Source organism: Vulpes lagopus, chromosome 4 (genome assembly GCF_018345385.1).
Source record: "Vulpes lagopus strain Blue_001 chromosome 4, ASM1834538v1, whole genome shotgun sequence".
Lineage (NCBI taxonomy): Eukaryota > Metazoa > Chordata > Mammalia > Carnivora > Canidae > Vulpes > Vulpes lagopus.
In genome coordinates, this window is record NC_054827.1 from 54,732,516 (window position 1) to 54,751,711 (window position 19,196).

At 38.7% G+C, this 19,196-nt stretch overlaps 1 protein-coding gene across 3 annotated transcripts in view; it reads right to left on the reverse strand.

Moving 5' to 3' along the window:
* Positions 1-19,196, reverse strand: part of TPK1 (thiamin pyrophosphokinase 1) — a 312,036-nt gene that overhangs the window by 86,329 nt on the left and 206,511 nt on the right. For all 3 annotated transcript variants that reach the window (XM_041751936.1, XM_041751935.1, XM_041751934.1), the window contains one exon: positions 1,605-1,716. In XM_041751936.1, coding sequence (XP_041607870.1) covers positions 1,605-1,716 — 112 coding nt within the window. The remainder of the gene's footprint in view (positions 1-1,604; positions 1,717-19,196) is intronic.

Sequence of the window (19,196 nt, forward strand, 5' to 3'; positions counted from 1 at the left end):
ACTGGGTCCTGGGAATGAATGGAAATCTAAAAGAGTACATTTGTTTTAGGTTGGAAATGTTTGCATAAAAAGTTTCTAATGGGAGCTCATGTCAGCTTCAGCTAAACAGCTTCAAAGCCTGTCATATATTTCTGTGCACCGAAGTGGATCTGTCTCACTGTCCTTTCAAATTCTGATGAGCTCTCTAGACATTTGCCTCAAAATATCTCTAGTTTTTCCTAATTGTTGCAGCAGTGGCTCATAGAAAAGTCTCTTAAAATATCTTTTTATCTTCAAATTATTTACTTCTTGAAATATTTATTTCCTCGTGGGAACCTAAGAGTTTTACATGTTAAAAAAGAATGACAAGATTCCATATTTTAGTTTTTTACAACCTTAGAGGTAACTGGTCAATCAGGAGACAATCCCTTTGACATCCACAAAGCTCTTTGATTAAATTACTACTATTCTTAAAGAGACTAGAGTTGACCTATTTCACAAGCCTCATGGTTTATTTTGGAATCAGCACTTATTTCATGAAAAGATCCACTCATTTTCTGTTCCTTTCAAATCAGACAGTTTTAGTACAACTAGGACCCATTACAGTTAATAAGTACTGGGAAACATTTTAAAACTTAGTAAAAGCAGCTAATCTTATAAAATCTCAGAGGTTTGACTATGAAAAGAACTTGCTACTTTAGTTAGAATAGCTACTTCTCTGAAAAGTAAAGTAGGCTTCAAGAACACAAAATCATGAAGAAGGCTGGACAAAGAATTCTTAGATTCAACACCAGAAGTACAATCCATAAGAGGAAAATCAGACTTCATCAAAACTAAATTAATAAATTTAGTGAACTAAATCTCAGAAAATGATAGAAGTTAAAGACTTTGAGACAGTATTTTCAAGTGATGTATCTGATAAAGGACTTTCTGGAATGTATAAGGAAATCTTACAACTCAACCTTAAAAGGGAAATAATGTAATTAAAATATGAGCAAAAAGGGCAGCCCAGGTGGCTCAGCGGTTTAGCACTGCCTTCAACCCAGGGCGTGATCCTGGAGAAAAACTCTGTATTTCATACTCTGTTACATGGAGCCTGCTTCTCCCCCTGACTGTGTCTCTGCCTCTCTCTCTCTCTCTCTGTGTGTGTGTGTGTGTCTCTCATGAATAAATAAATAAAATCTTTAAATAAAAAAAAATATGAGCAAAAGATCTGAAGACACTACACCAACGAAAATAAACAGATGACCCATGAGACATGAAAAGGTGTTTGACATCATTAGTCATCAGGGAAAAAGCAAATAAAACCACAGTGAGATATGATGGCATATCCACTAAGATGTGTAAAAACAAAATAAAAAGATAGTAACAAGTGTTGGTGAGGCTGTGGGAGAAACTGGAGACCTCACACATCGCTGGTAGGAATATGAAATGGTGCAGCTGCTTTGGAAGATAGCCCGGCAGTTCAATGAAAGGTTTAACACAGACCTACCTGTGATCCAACAGGCTCACTGCTAGGTATATACCAGACACACACACACATACACACACACACACACACACACACACACTTTAAAAAAGAAATAAAAAAAGAAAACCACCCTTTGTGCAAGGGTTTTACTTACTGAGGTTCCACTTTAGGCCTGTTGTCGTAACATGATCACAAGACTGTCCAACGGGAATAAGGCCACACCAATCACCTTCCATTCCAGTGTCTACATGCATTTTGTGCTTCCCCTGAAGTAGAGAAGGAATGATCATTAGCATAGTGAAGAGAAAGGACAGGATGTCAGTGTGCCCTGAAGACCTGGTCGTATGCACCAGGTACCATCCCAGAACCACACACAGCTCATCATACTTAATCCTAACAACAAATTTAAGTGGTACATGATGAAGAATCCCAGGAACTTTCACCTGATTTAATCTTAGCCACAATTTTAGAAGGTAGTTTATTGCTAGTTAATACTTTTACATATGAGAAAATTGAAGTTTGTAGAGATTAAATGTGTCCAGGACCATACAGATAACAAGGGGGCAGAATCAGGATTTCTACCTATACTTGCCAATTCTAAGACTAAATGGATTTCGCATGCTAACGATGTAGCACTCTATGATAATTCTAGGGTTTTAATCAAATACTTGCTCGAGTGTAAATAAAACACTGCTTCCTAAGTAAAATCTCTACTTTACCTCAGACTTGGGCTTCTAGCTTTCAGAATTCAATGTTAATCTTGCTAATAACATTTAGCCTGCTTCCTATACCCATGGTTACTCTAGGGGATGCTCAGTGAGAAGTATCTCTACCAGGAAATGGCATCTACCTTGAGGAATGAGTATGCTTCCTCCATCTGGATTAGGAAAGCTGATATAATTTACTATGTTTTCAAGTTTTCAGTTTATAAGAAGGTTAAAGTTAAATGTAATGTTTAATCAAGGCTACAATGATTGCTTTTAAATAGAACACTTGGAAATTCCTCTTCTTCTGCAAAGTAATGACTTTCCATGACGTTTCTATTCTATTCATTATCCTTAGGGTATATGGTATTCTTTATTTTAATAAAATATTATTTAAAAGTTGGATATATGACACATTACCAGAGTAAGGTACTTATACCTCCTTCTACAGCATTTTATTTCAACTCTGTATTTCATACTCTGTTACAGGCTCTGAGAACTTACTCTCCTCTATATAAGACCTTACAGTACAAGTAGCTTTGTCTTTAGTCAAAGGATTGCTTTTATTAGAAAAACAATTCTCTAAATTATTTATCAGTTCTTGAAACTTAACACAAGTTCATGTAGGTCTTTACTACCTATACAACTCATAAATATGTATTTTTATTTGAACATTCAACCAGAAGGCATATATTCAATTAAGAGGGCTTAAATATATTCAAACACAATGAATGTTTAAAGAAAACATAAAATATATTTGTACTTGATGCCCATCACTGGAAAAAACATGGGTATCAAATGTAGACATACACCAAGCAATGGGTTAGATGCACTCAGAGAAATGTGGATGGACTGAAAATATAATGCATTGTAAAACAATGCCCCATAAGAAACAGAATTAGGATAGATTACAGACCCCATCTATATAAATTCAAAAAAATACAAACTCAACAAGATACTTCTAATAACAAAATTTAAATATATATAAAAAATTTAAATATATGTGTGTGTGTGTATATGTACACACTAACATGTCTGCCTATGGGAAAAGTAAGGAGAATGAGAATGTGGTTTAGGGATAAAAAGGAGGCAAATGGATCAATCAATAAGGATTCTTGCCTGGACCAGGGATGATAATGTGCCATGAACAAAGCAACATCACTCACTCAACACTGAAATCTTATAAAAAAGAACAGTATGCTTTTTAGATATAAAGCAATATAGGACAGAAATTCTTAAGACTCTTGTGAAGAAAAAAAATAGGGAAAATATTGTAATAATTCTAAACAATAATTCAAGAAAGAGGAAAATTGGGATACAGCAATGGAAAAAACTCAGGAGTGAAATGAAAACTAATATTGTTTTTGAAAACTGATCTTTGTCATTTTTGTTTTAGGTCAGTTTAGAGCAAAAGCATAGGAACTATTAGTATAGCAATGGGAATGTTTTAGATATTCAGAGTAAAAGCAGTAACTGTCAGAAGGTACAAGTAAGGAAGAGTGGAAGAAAGTAAGTGGCCCTCATCTTCTCATCAGGTTACGTTGTAAGAGTCAATAAATAGTGCCTAAAGTGGTAGATTTTTGGGCAGCCCGGGTGGCTCAGCGGTTTAGTACCACCTTCGTCCCAGGGTGTGATCCTGGAGACCCAGGATCAAGTCCCATGTCGCGCTCCCTGCATGGGGCCTGCTTCTCCCCATGCCTGTGTCTCTGTCTCTCTCTCTCTCTCCCCCTCTCTCTCTCTGTGTCTCTCATGAATAAATAAATAAAATCTTTTTTAAAAAAATAAAGTGGTAGATTTTTAAAGGGCAGGATTGAAAAATCTGGTCTGACCTGAGTAATGGGTAATGTGGGTATCATGCCTAAGAAGCAGAAAAGGGACAGAGGAGGGAGACCTGAAATAGCTCTGGCCTTCCTCTGGTCACACTCCTCATTCATAAACCTCTGCGCCAGCATCAGAGACGTCCCTCCTGTAGCTGTCTACAGGCAGACTGTGACCACTGCAAGGAAGGTGAAGCGCAGAGAAGTAGGAAAGACACTGACCAGAGACCCGGTCAGGTGCAGAGGAGAGGGGGGCAGAGGGTGGGCCAGGGACAGGAGCAGAACTCAGGTCCATGAAGGAGGGTACACAGGTGCAAAGCCATGACGCAGAGTCAGGACACCTACTGACTGTGCCCTGCAGGTAGGGCAGGATGGGGTGGGGTGGGGGGCACAGGAGGTTGTCAGGGCAGTGATGCTATTCCGTGTGACCCGAGGATGACAAACACATGTCCTTATACATTTGTCAAGACCCACAGAATCTGTAACACCAGGAGTGAACCCTAACATAAATTATGGGCTTTTGAAAATAATATACAATATTGGTTCATCATCTGTAACACAAGCACCACACCGATGCGAGATAAGAGGGGAGACTGTGAGCAGGAGAGGGGACGTACGGAAGCTTCCTGTCTAATCTGCTCAATTTCCTGTAAACCCAAAACTGTTCTAAAAATAGTTTATTAATTAAAAAAAAAAAAGTATCTCCATGACCTTTCAGTTTCTTGTCCCTTACTGGGACTGGCAGCGGTGGGATGGTGGGTGTGAAACCTATTCCAGCCAGATGAACGGTACAGCCCAGAGGGAATTGTGCAGCTGTTTCTCAGCAGCCATTACAACTTATGCTGTTTCCCCCACCTAAAACCAGGCAGTTTTGTTTAAATCATCAGCTGCCTTAATTTCTTCATACAGAATTTCCTCCTAAATTGATTTACATGGACTAGCTTTGCCAAGCGAGTTTGAGTATTGTTTCTCCCTACCACTCTCCCTTACAGAAATAACTCTCTCTGAAGGTACAGATGCTAAAGATAACACAAATTATCATCCATAAGGTGCCAAACATAACACACCTTAACAAATTCTGAAAGCCTCCTTCACAATGAAAGGGAGTATTGTAGAAATTCTGATTTTCTTCATAGTACCTTGGTTTTAGCGGCAAAGGGATAGAAAGCAGTGGTGGCTTTTCATGTTGGTGGGTCATGGCCTGATAAGGCCCATCTTCCCAGGGTGCCCATCAGAAAGCACAGCATCCCAGGGGGTTACAGGTCACCCACAGCCTTGGGAGCACTGGGTGGCAGACAGCATCAGAAGGGCAGGGATGCTCATCTGGCCCAGATGGCTCTAGCCCTGTCTTGGGTAACCACGTCTTTGACAATGAGGCCCACAGTTAGAGACTGTGACTTCTTCATTCCTTATCAAAGAGGGATCTGTGTGTCGTTGGGCTGTCTTACTTTCGGTGTGTTATAGTTAACCCTGATCTTTTCATTGTTTGTGGTCTGCGTTAGGGTTTGGTTGTGGTCAGCTGAGCACATTCGTATGTTTGGTGTTCCCGCTAACTTCTGTAGAGAATGGTGGAGGAGCTGGATGTGCGGGGCATTGTGGGGGGTGGGGGTGTGTATGAAATAGGTGATGTGGATGAAGGAGGGCACTTGTGATGAGCACTAGGTGATGTATGGAAGTGCTGAATCACTCCATTGTACACCTGAAACTAATATAACACTGTGTTCACGATACTGGAATTTTAAATTAAAAAGAAAAAAAAAAAGAATGCTTAAGGAAGTAAGGAACGGTTTCTCAACGGGTGGACATTAACTCCCTAAGAGAAGATTTTTCAACTTGTATCATATAATGCAAAGGAAACAGCACATATACATGTTAAGTTTTATTATCCCAGGGAGAGGATGCTGTTATAAAATCCACTGATTTAAATGACACAGTGGTAAGCTTTCTTTTCTAGGCTTGCTATATATTCATTGCCTCCCTCATTATGTTAACATTCAACACACCTTGAAATGTTTAATCTGGGAATAAACTAGTTTGTAGACTTGAAAAGTCACAGATAGGTTTTAGCCTGCAGTCAATTAATATTTTTTCTCTTGTTCCAAAAAGATGTTTAGCCATACGTGAATGGTCTTTGTGTTCATAAATATGCAGATTTAGCTTCGTATGGTTAAAGGAGAGCATTATTATAGGCTTATAATAATAAAGGAGAGCATTATTATATAGGCTTTACTCCTATATCTTCAGTCGTCTGTGTGACATCTTTAAAAAATGAACAAAAGGAATTTTTGTTCATTCTCAGATTTCCCGATTCATAATATATGCTAGCCTATATGTGATTTGACATAGGCAAGCATACAGCCTGACATTAAAGAACTTCCCTAAAGATTTATGCCATTACTGGAGACGAGAGGCACATGAACTAATCATTGACTTCCATCTACTCTCATGAATCACAGCACAAGTTCCTGTTCCGTCCCCTGTTTGGAGCTAAGATAACTCTTTGAAGTCAAAGGCAGTTCTATATAGTAAAGATGGGACAAAAATCGATCAGATGGTTTGCTTTTCCAATCATGGTTATTTTTAAACATATTAACAACTGCAATCCAGTATGAAATTGTAATTTAGTGAAAGGTAGCAGAGCTATTGCTTGGCATCTGTGCTGGAAATCCATACTTATGAGCAAGTTATAGGCAGTCAGCATCGGGAGATCACTTTCGCTAGACTAATGTCAACCAAGAGCAGAACATATACCAACAGATACATAAAGAAAGGATTAGAAATCAGTGTCACTTTACTTATATTATGCTTCCTCTTTGCAAATGACTAAGATTCCACTGAGAGAAAACATAAAGTTCATCCTAGATTTAGCTTTTGCAAACACATCAAACAATGAGCCATCTGAATTTTGTTTACATCTCTGAATCATTAAATACAATAACTATGCCAAGTTTTATGCCAAGATATCTTTGTGTGGATCTCACAAAATACACAGTAGTTTAACAAGATCATTCACAAAGCAACCGAACAGAAGAAGAACATTGTATTTAGTGCAGAAGATTCAGGAAGGAGGTGCCCATGCTAGTTATAAAGTGGATGACCATTCATCAAATTGCTGTTAATGCTGTACTTACACCCTGTGGCTAACTGCAGCTAAGGTTTCTGGCACACAGACCCAGTATGGATGAAATACCACTGTATGCTGATTAAACACAAGGACAAGCTCTAGTAGCTCATTTTTCATTTGTTTGTCCAGGTACTTAAAAAATTTATCAACAAACACTGTAGGAAATTAAATAGCTTGCAGGAAGCAAGCACGGGGGTGGGGATGGGGGTAGATGGAGGCATCTATACTGTATTTGCCAAAAGAGACTACCTCTCTCACGCGAACACAGACCTCTGTGATGGTGTATTTTCACAAGACTGCTCGTGTGACAGAAAGTACTCGCAAGAGAAATGGTCTCCCCAGTGAATTTGTAGCTGTAAAGCATCAGGGCTAGAAGACTTGTATCTTTACTTTTATTTTGCTTCACAAGTACAGAATTCAAAACTCAAGTGTATTGGTTTTATTCAAAATAGTCTATAATGAATTAATGTTACATTAACATATTTACTTATTTTATTGAAGATATTTCCTTTTGAAAATTCATTAATACCTTCTCTATAGATAGATTTTAGTTTCCAATCATGGCAGAAGCACATTTTCCAAAGTGCATCCACAGAATACAACTCCCAGGATCAGGTAAGATCGGAAAGATTCTCTTCTTGGAAGTCACATGCACACCAGCATGGTTAGAAGTTCTAGGTAGTTGTGTAGCAAAGAAACACTGTTTACCTGAGAGCTTACCTGACTACATATCCTCCACCTGCTCCTCAAATAACACCTCATAAATACCCGTGATCCCTTTCACAAAGATGGCGCCGAAGGCAAAGAAGGAAGCCCCCGCCCCTCCCAAAGCTGAAGCCAAAGCAAAGGCTTTGAAAACTAAGAAAGTGGTGCTGAAAGGTGTGCACAGTCACACACACACAAAAAGATCTGTACGTCACCTACATTCCGACAACCCAAGACCCTGCGTCTCTGAAGGCAGCCAAAATATCCTTGAAAGCGCCCCCAGGAAAACAAGCTTGATCACTATGCCATCATCAAGGTCCCCTTAACTACTGAGTCAGCCATGAAGAAATAGAAGACAACAACACACTTGTGTTCATTGTGGATGTCAAGGCCAGTAAGCACCAGATCAAACAGGCTGTGAAGAAGCTCTATGACATTGACGTGGCCAAGGTCAACACCTTGATCAGGCCTGATGGAGAGAAGAAAGCATATGTTCGACTGGCTCCTGACTATGATGCTTTGGATGTTGCCAACAAAATTGGGATCATCTGAGTCCAGCCAGCTCTAAATCTAAATTATTTTACCATAAAAAAATAAATGAATGAATGAATACATACATACATACATACATACATAACATACATACATACCTGTGGCTGTGTGTCCACATAGGAAAATACTGATTTGGAATAGTAGTCTTGTATACCGCATCCAAAACTATAATACTTTGGTTTACTATTTCCACAGCCAGAACATTTCAATGATGTGTTTTGAAATTAATGATCTCTATCTGATTTTCATTTTGGAAATTACTGGATAACCTCAGGTCAACATTATGTGTTTTGACATGAGGTAGGCTACTCTCTGATTAAAAGGTTAATGACAGGGGCGCCTGGGTGGCTCAGTGGTTCAGCGCCTGACTTCGGCTCAAGTCGTAATCCCGGGGCTCTGGGATCAAGTCCCACATCCGGCTCTCCTTAGGGAGGCTGTGTCTCTGCCTCTCTCTGTGTCTCTCATCAATAAATAAATTCTTTTTTGTTTGTTTGTTTTTAAAGATTTTATTTATTTATTCGTAGAGACACACAGAGAGAGAGGCAGAGACAGAGACACAGGCAGAGGGAGAAGCAGGCTCCATGTAGGGAGCCCAACATGGGACTCGATCCCAGGTCTTCTGGGATCACGCCCTGGACTGAAGGCAGCACTAAACAGCTGAACCAGGGCTGCCCTAAATAAAGTCTTTTTAAAAAATTAAAAGGTTAATGACAATACTGGATGGTTATCAAAAGAAAGCCTTCTGGATGCTAGTTAAGCTAGTTTGTTAATTCAAAAGTCAAAAATATTTATGAAATACCTACTAATATTAGAGACAGTAGAATATGGGACGCCTGGGTGGCTCAGCGGTTGAGCGGCTGCCTTCAGCTCAGGGTGTGATCCCAGGATCCAGGATGGAGTCCCACTCCCTGCAGGGAGCCTGCTTCTCCCTCTGCCTGTGTCTCTGCCTCTCCTTCTGTGTCTCTCATGAATAAATAAATTAAAAAAAAAGAGAGACAGCAGAATACTATAATGATAGGCTAATTTCCTCATTAATTCCCAACACTGGCTATTTAAAAATAAAACTGATGAAATTGATGTTTATCCTTTCTTTTCTGTCACTCTGTATTGAAACTTTTTACAGTGCATCCTATTCCAGTCAGGAGAGGTGGTGTGGTGAGTGAGGTGGCCCTCATACTGAAGTGTCAGAAACCTATGCCTGGCTTCTCCCAAAGATATATACATTTTAAGTGATGACTTCTAAAGACAATATTTACCCCAGAGGCAAGCATTTCTAACAGGACAGATTACACTAATGATATATTTTGAGTCAGAGTGATGGCGGAGTTTTCAAAGAGCTTCAGATGAATGTTGTTATTCTACTTAACGTATGTATGGAATGATCACGATTGTCCATGTTCTCCTGTCTATTCCTATGCTGTTTCTCCATCCCTAACCTGGACAAACTTCAAAGCAAAGGGCAAGCTCTACTTTTGTATGAAAACTCCTTGTGTGTTCCTTGTAACACAGATCATTTGCTTCTAATGGTTACCATCTTTACGCTAGCATTTTGTTACTGTGACGTACCTCTCAGATGGGTTCATGTTGTATCTTTTGAAGATAAAATGTTTTGAAGGCAAAGACCACTGCCTTTTATTTCTGTTGGATTTATAGCACAATGCAATAAACAAATTAAGTGTCTAATAAATACCTGAGTTTAGAGCAAAAAGAAAAGCGTGTCAACACGCTTAATAAAATCTTTATCAAAGTTTGAGTAGATGAACAATAGTCTAGTTAAACTCAAAGAACTCATTAGAGACATGTATACTTCTTTGTGTAGATGTGTTTGCCTCACTGGACAGTAGGACAGAGGCACACATTGCCAATAATTATGAGCACTTGCCAACAATACTCAAAATACCCGTAAAGGTGAATACAGAGTACCCATTCTATGTCTGTGTGAAATGGGGTTTACAATACTACCTCACTGGGTTATTTTGAGGGCTAAATGAGATAACATGGATAAGGTGCCAAGAACTGGGCTTCAAACATTCACATCAGAAATTGAAGTACTTGCCCTGCTCCCTCCAGCAGGTCCTCCAAGTTTAAAGGGAAGACAAGTTTTCCTTCCACTCTTCTCTCTGCTTTTTGTTTTACAAAGCCTAGGAACTTTGTTCCATGAATTTCTGAAGGAAACTACATGTGAAAATACATTAGTCTCCTAAGACTAATCTGAAATATTAGCAGGAAGGTAGAAAAAGAAATTTTTGTCTTTAAACATTTTATGTGAAACCTTCATAAAGCATTAATTAGTCTTAATGAGAAGAATCATATCTCCATTTGGTTTATAAACACTCTAGTTTTTAGTAAATTATTTTTTAAAATGTACCCCTATTTTGAAATAGTCATTCTTTGTAGGAGTATAAACATGAACTTTGATCGCTGATTTTAGAAAAGTTCTAAAAGCTCCTTCTGAGGTCTCATCTAGTCATCACATCTAAAATGCAATTCTTTGTTTTGGGAATGCTCAGTATGAATTTAAACTACTACTAAGATAACACAAGATTCTCTTTCTCTTTTTTAAAGATTTTATTTATTTGAGAAAGAAAGAGACAGAGAGCATGAGTGGGAGGAGGGGGAGAGAGAGAGGAGGAACAAGCAGACTCCCCACTGAGCAGGGAGCCTGCCTGGGGACTCCATCCCAGGACCCTGAGATACTAACCTGAGCTGAAGTCAGAAGCTTAACTAAGCCACCCAGGTGCTCCCAAGATTCTCTTTTTATCAATACAAGCAAATAATTTAAATACAGTTCAATTCAGACTCTTAAGTCTACTGGACTTATTTTTCAATTTTTCCCATAACTAGTCAAGGGTTGGCAGGAATACCAGCACTGCAATATATATTTCAACTTTCCTCCCTGTATCGTTAACCACCCCAACCTTCCTCCTATAAAAAGCACTGTCTGTATGTAGAGTCTCCTACAACAGACAGCTCCCCACAATTACTCAGGCACCAATATTCCCTCTGGCTGACCTCTCCCTTTTGTCAGGCTCAACAACCCCCGTCCCCCATACACTTCTCCCTTCTCTTATCCCAGAAGCTTCAAGTCACTCAGACTCAGGGGAGTAGAGGGGATGGAGAGAATTCTTGGAAGGATCCTGGTCATTATCCTATCTGAACAGACTCTGGGAAGTGTTTCTGCTTGCAGAGATGCAGCATGGCTGATGTTCAGCATGTGTGACTGAGTTGGGTGCCTAGTTTGTTTGAGGTTTCTTCCATTCATATTCACAATGCTCATGGGATGTTATTAGTGCTCTCAAGAAGGGGGGAGAAAAAGACAACTTGGCAATTACTTATTTATTTCAAACCCCAGCCTGACTGCTGAACTTTATAAACTGGAAGAAATAATGAGAAAGCTCCAGTAAAGACAGGGAGAAGTGACGTAACAATTTTTGAATATTGCCCAGGTCCTAACATTCTGCTGGGCACCATAATTCCCACAACAGGCTTGAGTGGTAGAGTTACTACTAGGAGATCACAGATTCAGTACAGTCATTAACGTTCTCAAGATCACTCAACTAGTAACTGGAAGATGTGGGGTCTACACTTCAGTATGGTGCCATTTTGAAGTCTTTTTTACTACACTATCATGTTTTTCTAGGCTTCTAACTTCAAAAGCTGTCATAACATGTCATGCCTTTGCTCTTCTCATTATTACTTTTTGTTCCCTGTATTCAGTGTCTAAGTCAAGCTTTTCCACGATCCAGTCTGAAGTTTATCCTCAAGAACAATTACTTGTGCAGTAAATGAAAGAATTAATAAGTGAATGAACAGCTATCTCCCTTGACTTCATCCATCTAGCCTCATTCCATTTACATGTCCTTGTTCATTTACTTGTCCTTTGTTAGTGGCTGAATATAGGGAGAGTGCTGATAAGAATGTATGGGGCACACACTTGTGCTTTCAAAACAGGCTATTAGGTTTTCTGGAGGTTCACAAAGAACAATACAAGCAAAATCAATGACTGGGCTAAGATTAAGAAAATGAACACACAAAAAGTATTTTAAAAAATGTCTGACTACCTTTAGTCTGGAACCAATAGGACAATTTTGTTTCTCCCCTACATCCTAAAATGTTAATTGGAAACAGTTGGGTTAATAATCAGATGGTACAAGTTCCAAGACTCAGCTGAAGGATCATTTACTCCATCATCCTTCTCCAGGAGGCCGCAACCTGGCCACTTGCACCCCCTCGAGGTTCCCCAGTGCACTGTTTTATGTCTAGTTCTCTCAATGGTAAGTAAACACCTCAAGGAGAGAAGCCACGTCTCATTTATTTTTATATCTTTAAAAATTCGTAGAGTGTTGGACACATAGTAGGAATACAATAAATATTTATCAGGAAGGGAACACAAAGCTTAGTGTTTCCACAGAACTGCTCTCAATCTCTAATTTATGTAATACCTACCACCTCACTATCCTATCCCTTTGTTCTTCTTTACATTAAATCTCCCAGATTTACTGTTTACTAATTCATGATTTCTAGTTCCTCGCTTCCAACTCTCTCCAGCATTCATTCCAGTTAAACTTTTGCTTATACCTCTTTTCCATATTGGTTTTCATCAAAATAACCAATGACCTCCAAATTGCTAAACCCAGTGGTTAATTATTATTCCTCACCTTCCAGTAGAATTTGCAATGGGCTAACACTCTCTCCTCCTTGACATATCATCTTTACTTTGCTTGCAGAATGCTACAACCCTGGTTCACTTCTTCACCCACAATTTCCTCTGCTGTGTCCTGCTCTTTTGTCCAGATCCTAAAGGTGGACTGCCCCAGGCCTCAGTCCCTTAGTCTCAGTTAGATACTCTCCTCCAATCTATCTACAATTATGCCCTTTGTGAGCTTAACCATCTAGATCTTGGTGAATCCCAAATTTGTATCTCTAGCTGAGACTTCTCTAACTCAGCTCCTGAACATCAAGATGCCTATTCGACACACCTTGATTCTTTTACCTCAAAACCACCCCATCTTGATCTGAGTTGATATAGAATCCATCTTTCCAACTGCTTTGGCAAAAAATTTTCCTTTTCTTGTACTCATAAGGAAATCGTATTGGCTCTATATTCTCAATATACCCAGATTCCTAACACTTCTCATAATTTCCTTCACTACCACTTTGTCCAAGTCCCCACAACAAGATCTCCTCTTGTTCCAACCAAGCCTATTCTCAACTCAACAGCTAAAGTGATCCTTTGACAAAGTCAAGTCAGATCTACCTACTTCTATAATACTGATACCTCAAGAGAAACACTCCTAAACTTTCTGGAAGTTTTCTATATCCTTCGTCTAGTGCCTGAGAAGTCTAGCTAGACACTAGGTTCTGTCCATGGAGTGGCTCTGAGAGAAATGCTGTCATTATTAATGAATCCTGGTTCTGAGCTAGCCTGAGGGAGCCTATTATATGCACAGCACTGTGGTTCAGGGTACAGGTGCTAAGGAAAGACTTTATGGATCTGAATCCCTTTTCACCATGTTTGTGTTTCATTTTCTTTATCTATAAAACCAGAACAAAAGGATTGTTGAGGATTAAATGACTTGATATGTGAGGTACTTAGAATAGTGCCTGCCACAGTGAATGCTCCATAAACATTCACTATTATTAAAAGGATTAAAATGGGCAACCAAACAACACATTACTTTCAATTTTAGACAGTCAATTTACTTGACTCTCATTTTTCGTGTCAAGAATGTTAGGATAATTTTGTCCTCTGAAAGTAACCTGAAAAGTATCCTGCTATATATTATGTGTTGGTAAAATGTTATAATAAACACACCTTTCAATTTAGACAGCTCAAAATCTTAATTGTTACAGTATTTTGGTATCTCTTACATGTGGGGCAAGAGTCTTTGATATGAGAAAGGTCAAAGTACTGATTTTTGAAGGAAAGAGCAGATGGTTTTGATGTCCTGAGGTAACATTATGGTAAGATTTCTGAGATAAATATCATGTCTTAATGCCACTTAGCTTTATAGTTCTGTGCTGCAAAGATGATAATCACGAAGGCATAGTTAAGCATACGAGGTGTGATGCAGTGGGTTTGCAGCAAGGAACAACTGATAACATAGCAGTCTTTATGTTTGTCACAAATCAAGCATGTTGCATGATGATCATCCTCATAATTGAACCACCTATTCTTTCACCCTCTCCTATTCATACAAGTCTGTGTGTTCCTGTGTGTCTCCAGCCCTTTCCTATATTTCTCTGTGGTAGTCCGTCTCCAAAATGGCACCCAATGAGCCCTATGTCCTGGTATTTGTGTCTTCGTGTAGTGATTTCCCACAATGAATAGAACTAAACTTGTGTATCAACAGGGTACTGCAGAAGTGTTGGTGTATGACTTCTAGGCTAGGTCATAAAGAATGTGACAGTTGCCCCCTTGCTTGCTTTTATAGATCACTTGCTCTGGGGGAAGTCATGAGGACATTTATACAGCTATAGAAGCCCATATGGAGAGGGATGAAGCTGTCCCCCTCCCCAGTCAGCCAGCACCAACTTGCCAGGTACATGAATGAGTTGCCTTGGAATCATATGACTGATGCCCAAGGCAACTGAACTTCATGAGACCTTAAGCTTAAAGCACCCAGAAGAGCCCAAATTCCAGACCTGCAAAGAAACTCTGACATAAAATAAATGCTTAGTTGTTTTCAGCCACCAAGATCTGTGGCAATTTGTTTCACAGCAATGGATGGCTAATGCACCCCTGATCTCTTGCTGTCCCTTTCTGGGTGCCTGTGTCTGCACTGCTTTATCTTTAGATCCCTGCTGTTTTTCCCCTTCTCATTTTCTGTGCCCTCACTACTTCTTTTAAGGTCCATACAACAGAATAGGCAAATATATATAAATCTGCATATATATGCATATATTTGCATTTGTTCAGAAGAGTGTGTGAAAAAAAGTGGAAGTATGGTAAGTTGTTTCTAAAGGAAAACAACTAGCTTTTCTTTGTCTCCTTCTCTGTGGCAATATTGGGACTGATTCTCCCTCATCTTTATTCTTTCTTAAGCTACCATCTTGGGGAAGGGGAAAGATGAAGTTAGAGGCACAGAAGGTTCCCCAACAATCATGAAATTTCTTCTCAGTGAAATTAAGATAACACATTCATTAAAACAGAACGTATATGCTTAACAACATTACATACACTTAAACTCCCTGTAGTGTACGTGATCAATTTAAAAGACCACATCAGGGGATCCCTAGGTGGCTCAGAGGTTTAGCGCCTGCCTTCGGCCCAGGGCCTGATCCTGGAGTCCCAGGATCGAGTCCCACATCAGCCTCCTTGAATGGAGCCTGCTTCTCACTCTGCCTCTGCCTCTGGCTCTCTCTCTCTCTCTGTCTACCATGAATAAATAAATAAAATCTTCATAAATAAATAAATAAATAGATAGATAGATAGATAGATAGATAAATGAAAAAGACCACACCAAAGCAAAAATGAGCCATATTTCATAATGAATTTTGGATAAGGAAAAAAAGCATTAGCATAATATATATTAACTATCTAACTATCCCAAAGTCATTTATTTAATATCATTTAAATAAATCATGAAATGTGACCAAAGTAGTTATTTTAAATTTGATTGGGTACTATAAAGTTTCCAAAATTGGATCCTCTAATGCAAGACGTACTTCAGGAGCAACACACAAGAGGCTGCTTCCTGTATTTCCTACCTTTACATTTTCCACTCTTCTAATTTTTTTTTTATACAATAAAAAAATTTGTTTTAGTTTTGCTGGTACCAATTTATGGTATCCTGGAAACTCCACAATGATGGAAAAGAACAGGTACTCACAACAAAGCAGAATTACCAACATATTTATGGCCTTATCATTTGACAGGGAAGGTCAAAGCTTCTCTGAGTTTATTCATAACCCTGCACCAGCTTTCAATTCTTCGAAAATTGCTCCTTGATACCCGGCTTCCATGAAATCACAGAGAGTGGCAGCCACTCTCTTAAGGCATAAATCAGATTCTAAATAACTGATAGCACTTTTTTTCCTCTAGACCTGGACAAGAAAAGCACTGCATTTTCATTGTTGAGTGCTGGCACCTAGAAAAACCAGCACAAAATGGATGTTTTCAGGGTTTAATTTCTGAAGTCATTGGTAAGAAAAAAGTCTTTGGGATTATAAAAATAAAAGTCCTGCTTAAATGCCACTGCTATTTTAATATCCTCTCTTCTTTCATTCTCTAAATCCAAGTTAAATACTGCTGCAGACTTAGTGACTATTTATCATGATTGATGCTCTTGTGACTTTGTTGTTCCAAACTCAAAATGTGCAAGCTGTGTGGGATTTGGGCATAGTATAATACAAGCCAAGGACACGATGACAAGTAAAAAAGTTATGTGTATATGCAACTAACTACTTAGAATAAACAAGTAAGATTAAAAGATTTCTTTAAAGTCCGGACAAAACATTAATTTTTTTTCTTTATTGATGTCAGTTATTCTTTATTGCAGGGAACATGAAGAAATAGTTCATGGGAAGCCTTCATTTTAATAATCAGTAACATTAGTTTTTAATATTCGGCATGTAACATCTCAGCCACAGTAGCTGGGCATTTTCTCTGAGATATACTGATGCATCTCCTAAATGGCTGAAAATGATCCCATGTGAAAAATAGTTGATAGCTCAGGATCTTTAATCTGCAAGCATGATTTTCTTTTAATGAGTTATTTTTACTGATCTATGAAAATAATCAAATGAGTTTTTTCATTTAGTTGTTTATCCTAATAAAAATTAATATAGTTCTATGAATGGCAATCCAGATGACTGTTTTATGAGTGCACTGGCATTCAATGTCAGTCACTGTGTGTTAGCTCATATTTATCGTTATGTCGGCAACAACAGGGCCAAGAATAGCAGATACACCGCAGTGTGAACCGGCACAGACTCAGGTCTGTGGATCAGATGCTGTCCCGCCACTTATTGGCTGTGTGACTTTGGACAACAAAATTCATCTCTTTATATCTCAATTCTCTCATCTGCTAAATTGAGAGACAATCTAATATCACAAGTTGTTGCAGCAGTTAAATCAAGAGCACACGTGAAGTACTTAACTCAGAACCCTTTTCAATAAATCTCAGCTACTTCCTGGTCATTATTTTGTCATGGCAAACAACAACAACAAAAATGGATGAGGTAAGGTTTAATGTGTGAACGTTGTGCTTGTATCAGGACAGGGGCTCTGTTATTCACCCTTAATTACTATTTAATTTTGTTAAATAAGCCAACAGAGAAAACAAGAGACAGGAAACACGTTAGAATTTCCATGTGGTGCTTTTATAAGAAACACATGAATATAATTTCACCTCTGTCTACACCATGCCTTTCCAGCTTCAGCCTCCATTCTAAGGCCAGTCTACACAGCCATGTGACATCACTTTCTCGGTAAGTCAAGGCTGCTGTGAAAACACAGACCAAGTAAGTGGACATAGAGGCTATTACATGAAAGGAAAACTAATATGACCAAATCTTCGTCTTAAAAATGAGACAATTTCACTGCTTTATTTTACATCCTAGCACCTCCATGAATTCCATAATTCACAGTGCTGCTTGGTTCGGACATAGTATTAAGTAGTGGTCAAAATTTGAAGCCTCATTTTCTGGATCTAACAGCTGGCATGAGAAGCTATTGGGAAAATGTAATTTTGTGGGAATTTTAAATCCTTAATGAAAGTTCGAGTATATTACTTAAAAAATTAACTGTTTGGGCAGCCTGGGTGGCTCAGCGGTTTAGCGCTGTCTTCAGCCTGGGGCCTGATCCTGGAGACCCGGGATCGAGTCCCACATCAGGCTCCCTGCATGGCCTGCCTCTCTCTCTCTCTCTCTCTCTCTCTCTCTCTCATTAATAAATAAAATCTTTTTAAAAAATGAACTGTTCAATATTTAGGAACACTGGTCACTGAAGTAACAGGAGCCAGGCTGCCATGTGTATACAGTAGAAATAAATTAGGACTCATGGTATAGATACTGTCTTACCCAAACTTCTCTCTTTTCCTTAAAAGAGAACTTAACATTAGATACCATAAAAAGAGTTTTTAAAACAAGGCATTTTTTTCTCCATTAAATTTGTTTCTATTTATGTTCCTCTTCTGAAAGCCAAAGGTTGATGCCTTAGTAGCTTTGAGTATTAATAAACAACCTCATTCTATTCTTTAAATAACTTAGGAAAAAATGAATTCTAGAAGGAAAGAAAGATACCACTTCCTCAAATGAGGAAAGTTAGTATCTAAATGTTAACATAAATAACATACTTCTGTAAGTGAAAGACCGATATATATGATACATATGCTTTTAAGGCCAAGTAGCCCATTTTAACCTGCCACTTCTCAGATACTAATGAATAAATAATATTTCCAGTCCTTTCTCTCTCAGCCCAAACTTGTACACTAAAATAGAATCAATTAAAAAAAAATCAGAGTAATTCTGCTGTATGAGAAGCCAGCATGATGTGGCAGAGAGAGTGCGCTGGGCTGTGCATAAAGAGCACAAAATTAAGGTCAATATAATGTTTTATGGCCTCAGAGAAATCAGATTCTCTAGGCCCATCCGAATAAAATAAAATATTCTTCACTTGCCCATTGTGATTAAGTGTGTTAATGCAAGTGCAACATGCCCAATCTATTCTTCTGGTATTTCTTGCCAAATCGGACACTTCTAGATTAATCTGGTTTTAAAATAAGGGAAGATGTGGAAGCTAATAACGTTATAAAGTGAGGAGTGTTGGGGAAACAGTGTGCAAGAACCAGGACAGAACAGAACAGGAAACTCCTGTACGTGGGGGCGCTCAGAGCTCTAGT